This window comes from Callorhinchus milii, unplaced genomic scaffold (genome assembly GCF_018977255.1).
Source record: "Callorhinchus milii isolate IMCB2004 unplaced genomic scaffold, IMCB_Cmil_1.0 Scaffold19, whole genome shotgun sequence".
Classification (NCBI taxonomy): Eukaryota; Metazoa; Chordata; class Chondrichthyes; order Chimaeriformes; family Callorhinchidae; genus Callorhinchus; species Callorhinchus milii.
Window position 1 is genome coordinate 1,052,206 of NW_024704760.1, and position 13,392 is coordinate 1,065,597.

At 49.4% G+C, this 13,392-nt stretch overlaps 1 protein-coding gene across 2 annotated transcripts; it reads left to right on the forward strand.

Moving 5' to 3' along the window:
* Nucleotides 1-558: 558 nt before the first annotated feature.
* On the forward strand, nt 559-12,077 carry elk4 (ETS transcription factor ELK4). 2 transcript variants are annotated; one of them, XM_042342082.1, is made up of 6 exons: nt 559-622; nt 1,295-1,348; nt 6,774-6,995; nt 7,522-8,364; nt 9,840-9,956; nt 10,567-12,077. In XM_042342082.1, exons 3-6 carry the CDS (start codon nt 6,789-6,791, stop codon nt 10,660-10,662), a joined length of 1,263 nt encoding a protein of 420 aa, XP_042198016.1. In that variant the 5' UTR covers nt 559-622; nt 1,295-1,348; nt 6,774-6,788; the 3' UTR covers nt 10,663-12,077. The 2 variants fall into 2 exon arrangements, with proteins under 2 accessions (XP_042198016.1, XP_042198017.1); XM_042342083.1 differs by lacking the exon at nt 559-622 and adding an exon at nt 656-681.
* The last annotated feature ends 1,315 nt before the right edge of the window (nt 12,078-13,392 follow it).

A 13,392-nucleotide genomic window follows, 5' to 3' on the forward strand; every position in this document is an offset into this window, starting at 1 on the left:
TAAGGTAGGTTTTATTAATAGTAATAATAATAATCCTGGCGTTTGATACAGCGCCTTATCACGGCGCTGAGACGTCTCAAAGAGCTTCACAGGATACGCTGTAAAGTGAATTGACTGTATTTTATATATACACTTTTTTTCTATGTACAGTACATTATATATATGTAATAGATGTATATACGGTGGTTCATTATTGGAGCAACTTTAAGTCCAGAGAGAGAAAAATATAATAATAATCCTGGCATTTGATACAGCGCCTGATCACGTTTTCGAGACGTCTCAAAACGCTTCAGAGGATACACTGTAAAGGGAATTGACTGTATTTTGTGGGCGGAACGTCGGTACATATATATATATATATTATTATTAGGTATTGCATATTTTAGATAAATATATATAAGTATATACATATTATACTATAGTACATATACATATATATATATATATGTACACATGCTTCATTATTATCAGAGAGATGGAGAGGTATTCTCTGGAGGGCACCTCAGACAGTCTACAGCTCTGTGTGTGTGTGTGTGTGTGTGTGACAGCTCTTAGTTCCTGGAGACTGACAGAGAAAGAAAGAGAAAGGGAGAGCGAAGAATTATTCCGGGACACGGAACAAGTAGGATTTCCCAGGTCCAGGAACCCCAGGACATCGTGTTATTTGGGGAGAGGATAGGGGTGTGTGTGGGGTGGGGTGGGGGGGAGGGGGGGGAGGGGGCTGAACCCTCTTCCCCCTTTAAGGGGCGTAAAAAGAGCAAGTGGGGGGTTGGGGGGTGGCATTTGCTTTGTGGGTTTGTTTTGAAACCTTTTTGTTAACTGATCACACCCGGGGTTTGGTGGAAGGTTGGGTCAGAGAGATTTCCTGCGCCAAACCCAATCCTTTTCCTTCCACTCCCTCCCTCCCTCCTCCTCCCTCCCTCTCCCTCCCTCCCTCTCCCTCTCCCTCTCTCTGGGATCTGATTCCCACACCTACAAGACGACAGGAGAATAACGACAGAGGCGGACTGTGTGTGTGTGTGACATTCACACCAGGGGAGAAAAAAGGAGAGAGAAGAGAAGGGACAGAGAGAGAGAGAGAGAGAGCAAAGCATTGGCCAAAAAAAAGACTTTGAAAATAACAAACAGCTCTGACATACAATGCAGAGAGGAAATGCTGTCACACACACACACACTCTCTCTCTCTCTCTCTGTACAATTTCCTAGATCTGTTTTAACCATTGCCACAGCCTTGTTGTGAACAATTTAATCCCTTTTCCTCCCCCCCTCTCCCCCCCTCTCTCTCTACATACAGTATAAATAGTATGAACATTGTGGATTCTGAAATCGAGAGGACTCAGTGGTTGGGGTGAGTTTTACTTGGTATATTTTTATGTTTTCCTTGTGTGTGTGTGTGTGTGTGTGTGTTTTCTTGCAAACCCTTAATATTCTGGGTTTGGGTTTGGGTTTGGGTTTGTCCCTGGGGGGGGATCTGACTGATTGCTTCTGCTGCTTAAACCAAACAACTGGTTATATAATCAGGGGAGGACTTGCAAGGGAGAGACAGAGAGAAAGCAGACAGACAGACAGACAGACCGACAGAGAGAGATTTCCGGGTCTGCTTGTCAGACCATCAACTTACAGGGCAATGTTTTTGCTAAATGATTATTTGGCGGAAAAACGTAACACAAAACAACCCGTTTGTTGGTTTCGTGTCCAGTTTGGCAGTGAACCCAGAATTCCCAGTGTTACTGTGTGTGCGGACAACTAACAGAGATTCATGGATGGGGGGGAAGTGTGTTTTTGTTGTACTAAATAAACAGGGAAGTGTTTGTGATTTATTTTATAGATACTTAGCGATATAATAATAATAATAATAATAATCGTTGCATTTGTCACAGCGCCTTATCACGTCTTCGAGACGTCTCAAAGCTCTTCAGAGAATATACTGTAAAGTGAATCGACTGTATATTTTGTGGGTGAAACACAGCACCTCCCTTTCTATCTCCGTCTGTCACCAGGCCTTGTTCGTGCCTGTAGGAAACTACAGAGAAAAACACAAAACAACTGCTTTTCTTTTAGTTTCCTGTAACCATCGCAGCCTTTAACTTTTTTTTAAAATACAAGTATATAATTTTTTTATTTAAAAAAGGAGAGGGCAGGAGCTTGTGTTTTTTGCCTCTGGAAAATGAATTGATTACGATTAAAGTTTCCTGTTATTGGGGGCGAAACTGAACAGAAAGGGGGGCAGAGGGGTAAGTATTTACATTATTGGGGGATTATGATTGTGGTGGGGGTGGGGAGGACCTTGGGTAGTCCTCCCAACGTAAAAAGCGCTATCCAAATGTAATTTGTTTTGTTGTGAAGACTTCTGCTGTCTCTACTGTTGAATCAGGGGACAAACACCCTTAATAACCCATTATATAGGGAATAACAGAGCCTGGGTGGAACCAATAACAGCAGATTGATTGATTATCGCCCAGGGGATCTGCACTCTATCTTGACTGACACAGCAATCTTTCTCAAGGGTTTATTTCCAATCGTAAAATCTAAAGGTGATTGCTGGTGTGTGTGTGTGTATGTATATGTGTGTGATGTGTATATCTGTGTGCATTTGTGTGTGTATATATATATATGTGTGGTGTATATATATATATGTGTGTGTGTGTATATATGTGTGTATGTGTGTGTATATGTGTGTGGTGTGAATATGTGTTTGTATATGTGTGTGTGTATATATGTGTGTGTATATATGTGTGTATATGTGTGTGGTGTGTATATGTGTGTGTAAATGCGTGTGTGTGTGTAAAACAAAATAGGGTTATTTTATTCCCGTTAGCGAGGAAACACAATCGGAAAGCTCTCACTCTCTCCCATCCTCCACTGCAGATTAAACGTGAAACCCCATCAATGGAGACTGAAGTGACATAGATTGATTATTTTAGTTTTTTTAAATCGTGTAAAAAATACATAAACAGAACGGAGGAAAGAAACCTCTCAGTCCTTTCGCTGTCAATGATTTTGCTGGATGGTGAGGGAAGATAATTATCACATCATACGCCTGATCTCAACCCCTTGCCCACCCCCGCCTGCATTTCAATGAGTCAGAGAACAATAAGGGAAAGTAGGATTAATATTAATCCACTGAGATTTTTAGGGATGGGGGATGTGGAGAGCTGTGTTGTCAGAGACTTTGGCTGAGACTTTAAGATACGGTTTCTTTCTGTCTGTGGGTGGACAGACAAGATCCTGGGGCGCTATTGGAAAGGAGAAGAGAGTTACTCCAACAATAAACTCTCTCCCAGTACTGGACTGTACTGGGGCATCATTCTACGTCAAGGAGCTCAAAGCCCCCCCGCCGCCATAAGTGTAGAGAGCTCCAGTGGGGGAGCGAGCCCCAGCACAGACACCATGGGGAGAGAAAGAGAGAGCAGGGAATGGGGTTGGAGTAGAGAGCTCCAGTGGGGGAGTGAGCCCCATGGGCCAAATGGCCTTCTGTGCATAATAACCATTCTTTGATTCCAAAATGGAACAGCACTCTCATAAAACTGTCAGGGAATGGAGTGGAAACGCAGCAACTTCAATGATTACCGGCAGATGTGGAGACCTCAGCAACAGCAACAACAAATTACATTTACACGGCTCCTTTCACATCTGGAGGACGTCCCAAGGCGCTTGGACGGTCAAGGATTTGGACCCCAAACAGGGGGCTGGGTCAGGAGGGGTGGAGGGGCGGAGAGGAATAGGGGTAGGAACGAGTTGTCGAACGCACGTTCGAAATGGAGGGTCTTGAGACGTGCTTTGAAGGTGAATAAGATGGTTTCCTGTCAGTTATTGGGAACTGAGGCCTGTCGCTGCAAGTTTTCTTCCTCCTTCCCTCCCTCCTTCCCTCATCAGCGCTCTGGCCCTGTGCCCGTCCCAAAGCCAGTCTCTACAAGTTCTATTTACTTCGTCTCATGTTTCGGGTGTGCTTGAGCAAGATACTAGCTTGTCAACTCTCTCCGTGCACACACTGGGCTCACGCGCAGGCAGTCCTGTCTCCAGGGTTATAGGTGTCTCCTGTGCCTCGGGTTTTGGAGAGGAGTAAGCCAGCGAGAGAGAGAAAGAGAGAGAAAGAGAAAATGACTTCCCTCTCTCTGCCCGTGGTCATTTAACACTATTTACTCTCCCTGGCACCCACCCGTGGCAGCCCGGCTTAGTGGGTAACAACACCAACAACTTGCATTTACGTAGTGCCCCTCAGGCAGGGTAGCGTCCCAGAGCGGCTCAAAGCAGGTGATGGGTTCGAGCCCCAGATCAGAATCCCAACTCAAGGATGCTGGATCCATTCGCATTGTCCCGACCGAGGGTATCATCGGATATGGGGGCAAAGGGGGGTAATTGGAGTTGAGGAAACAGATCAGCCATGATCTTATGGCATGGTGGTACAGGCTCAAGGGGCTGAATGGCCTCCTCCTGTTCCTACGTTCCTTGCAGTATTTTGCGAGATGCTGCTTTGTCGAGAGTGCCGTCCTTCAGGTGTAATGTTAGACAGACACCTGTTCCGGTGGACGCTAAAGATCTCACAACACCGTTTCTCCCAATACTGTAATAATAATAATTCTTCAACTGAGTCTCAAATTCCGGGTCATTCGCTTCACAGCTGTTTGCGGGGACGTCGATTGCCTGCCGCGTTCGCCCGCAAAACACACTTTACGGTAAACCCCGCGCAGCGCGTTTTGACACAGTTTCAAGATTTGAATTTTTAAGTTTTTTTTTAAAAAAAAAGTCGCCTCTGAGACCGGATAGAATCTGGGACCGAGTGGGGATACTCAGAGAATTTTCAGCTTCACGGCAGCTCAGTTGTTTTGCTCTTCCTATATTTAACTTGTAGCCGTGTTTACTGCAAGGTTACCAACGCGAGAGCCATCCCACGGGTCTCCTCGTCTCTGCCCTCAGGGAAACAGTCAGACTGGGAGTCTAGTTGTTTTTTCGCGAGGTTGAGAAAAGGGAGGGGTGGGGGGGTGGGCGGGGGTTGGGGCAGAAGGTGGGGGAGGGAAGGCGTGCAAAATTGCTTGAAGACTACAAGATGTCACTAAATTCCACGGGCAGAGAGAGGAGATTCGAGGCACCAGCTGCCAACCTGTCAATGCTCTGCCTCGTTCAGGTTCCGTAAGGTTCTCTCGAGTAGTTGGAAAGAGTTGTCGGTGCGTCAGCACCGCTCGAAACGCCAGGGTCAGAGACGAGGAGCGGAGTGTGCGAGAACAGTCTCACACTCCAGACTGACGCTCCAAGGCCGTGTGGGGGGTGTGGGGGGTGCGGGGTGGGGGGGGGGGAGGTGAGTGTAATGATAATAAGAATTTGGTCACTCACTTCACGACTGTTTGTGGGACACTTTTGCGCGCAATTGGCTGCCGCGTTTCGCCCACAAAATACGGCAGTGAATTCCGTGAAACGCTTTGAGACGTCTCGAAGGCGTGACACGGCGTTGTACCGAACGCCGGGATTATTGTTCTTGTTATAGTGCTGTGTGCACGTTGGCTGAATCATTTGCCTGCAAAAGAGAGTCGCCGCATTTACACCTGAAGCACTTTGAGACGTTGTGACGTGACAAGGCGCTATACGTAAAAAAAAAGTTCTTCCTCTCCCTGCCTTCCCTGGCCGATCCCAGCTGGAAAAATTAAAATTGGGAAATGTGCAAACTGTACTGAGGAGAGTCCGGGGATTTCAGCCAATGATTGAAGCCAGATTTTTTTTTTCGAAGGACTTACATTTATTTTTGTTTTGTGAACGACTTCCAAGAGTTTTCCTCGCACGGAGGGAGAGAGAAAGAAAGTGGGAGAGAGAGAGAGAGAGAAACATAGGAGTAGGTGTAAGCCATTCAGCCCCTCGAGCCAGTTCTGCCAATCCATACGATCATGGGCTGATGATCAGCTTAACTCCAATCACCCGCCCGTGGCACCCGGACCTAACAAAAAGAGGGAGGCAGAGGGAGAGAGAGCGGCAGAGATGTCAAGCACAGAGAGAGAAACAGAAAGAGAGGCAGCGAGAGAGAGAGAGAGACAGCGAGCAAGAGACACAAAGACAGAAAAACAGATTGCAATACAGAGAGAGAATCTCAGAGAGAGAGAGAGAGAGAAAAACACCACACACGCAGTACGAGAGAGAGAGAGAGAGACACAGAGAGAGGCCTCAAGCGAGGGTGAGGTGTGAATCAATTACACAGTGGAATCTGGGGACATTTATATAGAACCCAAACAGACCGATTCCTACACGATGTTCGCGCTTAATCCCATTTTCACACAATCCTTTCGCAGGGAGATTTGGTGTGCAATGGGAATTAGTGGCATTTGCTGTCCTGACTTGAAATTATAAATGGATTTTCCTTTTGCCTCTGTCTCATCCCACAAGCATTTAACTCTCTCCCCGCTGCATGTCTTGTACAGCTCTCCCAGATTGTGATTTATGCCAATCTCTTTGCACTGGTAATAATCGGTCCTTGCGCTTGGTAGAGGGCTTTCACGTTGGGAGGACGTCTCATGGCTCGTTTGTGGGACGTTGCTGTGCACAATTGTGCTGCCGTGTTTGTCTACAAATACACAGTCACTCCATTTCACAGTAAATCCTGTGAGATTCATTTTGAGACTTCCTTCTGAAGTGATAAGGCGCTTTACCAAATGAGTTGGGGTTGGGTTGAGTTGAGTTGGGAAGGGTTGAGGTTGGGATGAGTTGGAGTTGGGTTGTCATGAGTTAGGTTGGGGGCTGTGTTGAGTTGGGGTTGAGTTGGGAGTAACCGGATCTTGTGCCCTCGGCAGGTGGCAGTGCCGACCATGGACAGTGCCATCACCCTGTGGCAGTTTCTGCTGCAGCTCCTGGTGGAGCCCAAGAACAAGTATCTGATCTGCTGGACATCCAGTGACGGGGAGTTCAAGCTGTTGAAAGCCGAGGAGGTGGCCAGGCTGTGGGGCGTCCGCAAAAACAAGCCCAACATGAACTACGATAAACTCAGCCGGGCTCTGCGATACTACTACGACAAGGTACGTCCTGCCTTTGTCTGTGACTCGGACCTTTTTGTGGAGGGGTGGGGGTGGTGGTGAAGGCGGTGTGTGGGAGGGGTGGTGGGGTTGGGGGTTAGGTATGTGGGGGGGAATGACTGGTTGGAGTTGAGCTGGTTTCAGACGGGGGGTGGGAGTGGGTGGTGACTCCAGTTTAATGGGAACTCATGAGCTTATGTTTGTTATTCAGAGTTTGACACTGGGTTAGACATTGGCTTCAGGGATTTTCAGGCGAGTTATTAGGCGCCTTTTTATAACTTCTCTCTGCATGTTCTCCGCATGTTACCCACGTGCTATTTGTCCGGTATCCACCACCTAATGTTTGCATGAATTTTAAATTTCAAGCCGAGATGGTCTGAAGGCTAGGACCATGTGGAATTACAGGCCTGTGCTGCGTCAAGTAAACAAGATGTGAAGATGTGATTGGAACTGATGTCCTTGAGCGCTGTTTCCTTATCGCTAACCTCCCCCCCAACTCCCTTTTTTAATTTTCGTTCTTCGTCCACAGAACATCATTAAAAAAGTCAACGGGCAGAAGTTTGTGTATAAGTTTGTATCCTACCCGGACATATTAAATATGGATCCAAACGTGGTGGGCAGGACTGAGGGTGGGGGTGAGAGTGCGTCGCTGGAGATGGGCAGAACGCAGAAGGACAAAGAGAACCACAGTCAGGAGAGGCTGGTCACGAGCTCCGTCAAGGTCTCCAGCCGCAATGACTACATCCGCTCGGGTCTGTACTCCTCCTTCACCCTCAACTCCCTGCAGGCCAACCCCAACATCTTCAAGTCCGTCAAGACCGAGAGCCTGGCCGACAAACCGCCCGAGAAGAAACCGGCTCAGGAGCCCGTCACCGTCATCAAGTTCGTGCCCAACCCGTCGCGGAAATTTCCGCCCTCGATCTCTCTGGTAGAGCTGCCCTCCGTGCCCCCGCCTCCAGCCTCGCCAAAGCCAATGCCAAACGAAGAACCTTCTTCGCCCGTGTCCGCGTCCGACCTGGCCAGCTCTTGCGCCAGCACCCTGACTCTGGCCTCCAGCCCGCCCGCCATGCCTCTCCTCTCCAGATCCAACTCGTTCATCTCAGCCTCGTCCCTGGAGCTGCTGCCCGAGAGCCTCCCCATTGGCTCGGAGCTGGAGAGCAGCCCCTCTCCCCACGGCCTCGACCCCACCTCCGACTCCAGTGACTCCAGTGAGAGGCCGGAGGGGGGCAGGAGTCACAAGGCCCGGTCAAAGAAGCCCAAAGGATTGGAGATTACCCCAGCATTGGTGATTACCAACAGTGACCCCAGCCCCTTAGCCTTGTGCAGTCCTTCTCTCCCAACATCGTCTCTCACTCCCGCCTACTTGACTCAGGTCAGTGAGCACACGTGCGCTCTATAACTTGCTCTGATAAAGTGTTTCTTCACGCGGGGTATGGAGTCTCAGAGCGCTTAACCGCGGTGGAGCCTTAAGCCAAGCCGGGGGGAGAGGGGTGCGGGAGGAGGGGGGGATGGGGGGAACGAGGTGACTGTAAGCGCGGTGCAGTCAGCCAACTTCTCATAATAATATAGAATAATAATCCTTGCATTGGATACAGCGCCTTATCACGTCTTCGAGACGTCTCAAAGCGCTTCTCGGGATACGCTGCAAAATGTAGTGACTGTATATTTTGCGGGCGCACCGCGGCAGCCAATTGAGCACGGCGACGTCCCCGCAAACCGCGGTGGTGGATTGAGCGAGTGCCCGGCACGAAACCAACACACCTCTCCCCAACGCGCACCACCAAAATAGAGGCCGACAGATTTGTTATCGCTCCGCTCACCAACCTCCGGCTCTGCGCCGGTTGACTGACTCCGTTGCTCACGGCGGTGGAATTCGGCGGCAAAGTGACCACTCCGAAGAGATTTAGGGCCTTAACCAGACTGTCGCGGTCACTTTCCCATTGGCGAACGGAGGTGGGGCACGTGGCAGTGTGTTGTACACCCACCGTCACAACAGATGGCGCTGCTGAGCCTCTCACCGGTGACCTGCAGTGAAGGTCCTCTGATCTCAGAATCCATGTCTCGTGAACAACGATCATTCTCTCCTCACCCCTCCCGCCCGGGCGTCTCGAGTCTCCTCAGCCCCCCCCCCCCCCCGCCCGGGCGTCTCGAGTCTCCTCAGCCCCCCCCCCCCCCCCGCCCGGGTGTCTCGAGTCTCCTCAGACCCCCCCCCCCCCCCGCCAGGCGTCTCGAGTCTCCTCACCCCCCCCGCCCAGGCGTCTCGAGTCTCCTCAGCCCCCCCCCGTCCAGGCGTCTCGAGTCTCCTCACCCCTCCCGCCTGGGCGTCTCGAGTCTCCTCAGCCCCCTCCCCGTCCAGGCGTCTCAAGTCTCCTCACGGGATTCGACTACAAACTAACCCCACAGCCAGTCACATTTACGCAGCGCCTTTCGTGTCGGGAGGACCGTCCCGAGGCCCTGAACGACAATGGGGACGACGACGACCGCGACAACTTGCACTCACGTCGATTCGCCGTAAAGCCCGGCGACGGGGTCTTACGTAGTGCCACGCGGCAGCCAATTTGCATGCAGCCACTTCCCATGCGAGAACCGGTCGCCAAACACCCCCACCTGCAAAACACACGGTCACCACACTCGACAGTAAACCCTGTGAGGTGCTTTGAGACGTGCGTCCTCCTGACGTGAAAGGCGTTGTATCAAACACAATGATTATTATCATCATCATTATTATAATTAAAACTGCGATGTTTGATAACGGACTTGACGTGAGAGGCGTTGGTTGTACTGTTGGCTCCTGTATCGTATTGTAATGATATTTGGACTTTATTGGCCTGATGTCTGCTCTTTCAGACCCCGATCCTGCTCACTCCCAGCCCGTTACTGTCCAGCATCCATTTCTGGAGCACCCTGAGTCCTGTAGCCACCCTCAGCCCAGCGAGAATGCCGGGAACCAACACTTTATTTCAGGTTCGTTTACTTTCTGGTTTAATCCCAAAGCAATACACAATACACACACACACGTGTATATCCACATATCCATGCTTACAAAGTGTACGCACACACGTACACAACATACACAACACTCAAATAGACACACACACAACATCTTTCATACCCACACGTTCATTCACACACACACACACACACACACACACACGACACGCACTAATACACGCACGCATGAACGTGCAGACACAAGTGCACACAAGAGCACATCAACCCGAGGCCTGTATGTTTTCAGTGTTCAATGGACGAGCCCTGTGTGAGAGGAATGTGCTGTGTGGGTTGATTAGATAAGCTCGGACTCTTTACACCTGGGGTGTGAAGAGCAATTTCAGACCAAACACCAGGAAGTATTTCTTTCGATTGAGAATAAACAACAGCTGTAGCGGGTTACCGGGTGGAGGGGTGGGGACGAGGACAGGATGTGGGGTGGTGGGGGTATGTGCCTGAGACAAAGATGGGGTGTGGGGAGTAATGGGGACTAGGCGAAGCGTGAGGGAGAAAATGGGAAGAAAAGTTTGTTTACTAAAATTGACATTTTAAATGTTTTTTTTNCCTTTTCTTTTCTCTTTAGTTCCCCAACATCAACAGCCACATGCAGCTGCCGTTGTCAAACCTGGACGGCTCCTCCACTCCCACCCCCCTGTCCCCAGACCTGCAGAGGGCTTGAGGAGAGAGCTGACTGGTCAGTGAGTAACCAGGGGTTGGGCCAACAAGGACTAAGGACTGTGGCTGGAAACCTGCCCCTGGAGGCCAATAGCAGGAGCGACGTCATGGAATGTAAGATGCCATCGTGAATGGTGTTGATTGTCACCGCCTGTTGATGTCAGTCAATCGTGGCCGCCTGTACCACCAACACCCCAACAACGATTGGCTCAGATTTTTTGATATGAACCTGCTGTTTCCTTTCTCTTCGGACTCAACTCCCCCCAAACCCCACCTCACTGGCATCGCCAAGTTGGAGAGGAGGCTCCAGGGGGCAATGCATGCGAAAGGACAGGCTTTTTTTGAGGGGGGAGGGGGAACATTTTTAACGGGGTTCAGCGTCTCAAATCGCAGGACTCTGTCCACTCTCGTTATTTTTGTGGATTTCTTTTTTACTACTTTTGACCTGCGCTGCACCGTGTGTGGGTTTGTGAATCTGTCGTCGCAAAGATATCACAAGGAATGCTTGAGGAAAGACCAGGGGAATGGGACGAGTTGGTAGCTTCTTCAAAGAGCCCGCACAGGTACGGTGGGCCGAATGGCCTCCTTTGCTGTAGGAATCTATGACTGACTCACTCATACCGCCTTACCCAGCCTTGCCTCGCCTCGCTCAACGGGCAACGAACTCTCAGTCTCGGTGGCTTTTTGGGGATCAATGGAAACCACAAGAGATGTTCATATCAATCCCAGTAACTCCGGCTCCCAGATACCTCCGGCCTATTCCCAGGAAACTAGTTTGGGAATAGTATTTTTTTACACACACGGGAAATGTGAAAAAGACATCAAGTGATGGAGACAAGGTGACGTCCTTCCTGTGAGATGGGGTCACAGGTGGAAACTTTATAGGAACCCGGGAGCAAAAATGCTTTGGGTTAATTTAATTTAAGGTGGTGGTGAGGTATGTGTGGGGGATGGGGACGGGGGGATTTAAATAGGACCCTCATCTGCTGGTTGGAGATGTAGAAAGAGCAGCTGATGACAGTGAGGTTGGGGGACATGTTATCTCAAGCGAATGTTATCTCTGTGGTGTTCAGGGGAGGGGGGATTGGGTTTGAAAAGCCTTAAAAGTTTATTGTCATTTTTTTATGTCCATTCCTCAAAAGTGCCCTTCGATGTCTCTGTTGGGTGAGCAGATATTGGAAGTGGAACCAAATAGGGCTGATTGATTACCAATTAACCTCCAGTTTAACTAACGATCTTTTCTTTTGCTGATGAGGTACCGAAGCAGTGGGCAGTGGTGATAGGAATCGATGCTTTATATCTGCGATTGATCGGTCGGTTGGCGATGCGTGGAGTTGAATGTGTGGGAGCTGTGTGTGTTTCGGGGGGAGGGAGAGGGCAGGCATAACTCCTCCTGGTTATTAAAGGGATTATATTTCGTATCTTTGTCAAAGAGCAGAGTTTAGGGTTTGGGGTTAGAGTTCCGGACAGGCCTTTCAGATCAGTGGCTGAGATGTGGGTTGAAATCTCGCCTCATTGACTCTTTACTTGATCTCAGGTGCTGCTCGATTCTGACACCGTGAGTTAAAAAGTGGGAATGTGTTTCACTCCCCAATATTAACAACCTTCACCTCCATGAACCTCCAAAACAACACTTCTCGCTCCCCCACCCTTCCCACCCCCCCCCCCCTCCGCCAACAAAACAGTGAAACCTTCAAACCTTAGATGTATGTCCTCCAACTCTGCCTTTCCGTGCTCCCTGCACACTCCAACACAAACAAACAGACACACACACACACAAAACACACACACACTCACTCAAAACACAAACACACACACTCAAAACACAAACACACACACACACACTCAAAACACAAACACACACACTCAAAACACAAACCCACACATACTCAAAACACAGACTCAAAACACAAACACACATTCAACACACACACACTCAAAACACACACAATCACAAACACACACAAATGAACACACACATACACACTCAAATGAGCAAACACAAACGAACACCACAAAACAAACACCCACACTCAAACAAGCATATCAAATGCAAGGATTATTATTATTATTATTATGAAGCTCACACACACACACCAGAGTCAGAGCTGGACACAGTACTCGGGGGTGGCCTAAACGAAGGAACATCTAGTTGTAAGTTTGTCTCCTTTAGTTTTCTCTTCCTCTGGCCCATCAGGGCGGAACATCAGGGGGAGAGGAGAAACAGAACCGAGAAACGTTGGTGAGCAGAAACGAAGGCTGAGTTTCAGAACCGATGAGTTTCACACGCTCCAAAGTTGAGACAATGGTCTCATAAAAGCTGAGGAATTTCAGGGAGCTGATGTGGTGGGTGAGCAGAGTGAGCAGCGTTGACTCATGCCTTGTGTGTGTGTAAAAATAGCTCTGGAGTGGGAAGAGAGAGAGAAGAAACTCTTGCTTCGTACGCCCACTCCCTCTTGCTTTGCTGACGTCCATCTCCAAAAGGATTAGTCTTGGCTAACGTCACCTGAAAGGTCACTTAACAAAGCTCGGTGATGCACGCAGGCGGGAAAATACCACACGTGTTGTGATACAAGATCGCTTTGGTGGGGGGAAGAAGGCTCTTCAGCTCATCTGATGGCCTCCTTGCAGAACACCCACCCTCTTATTCCTCCCAGCGCAGCACCGAGCTGTTGTTTAAATGAGTCCCACTATCTCGGCCTCAACCACCTTTCCTGGGAATGGGTTCCAGTCG

Excerpts from the sequence above, each read along its gene's own strand:
- elk4 (XM_042342082.1), top strand. The coding sequence starts at position 6,789 with ATGGACAGTGCCATCACCCTGTGGCAGTTTCTGCTGCAGCTCCTGGTG. Across the intron at positions 6,996-7,521 it reads TGCGATACTACTACGACAAG|AACATCATTAAAAAAGTCAA; the intron begins GTACGTCCTGCC and ends CTTCGTCCACAG. Across the intron at positions 8,365-9,839 it reads CTCCCGCCTACTTGACTCAG|ACCCCGATCCTGCTCACTCC; the intron begins GTCAGTGAGCAC and ends CTGCTCTTTCAG.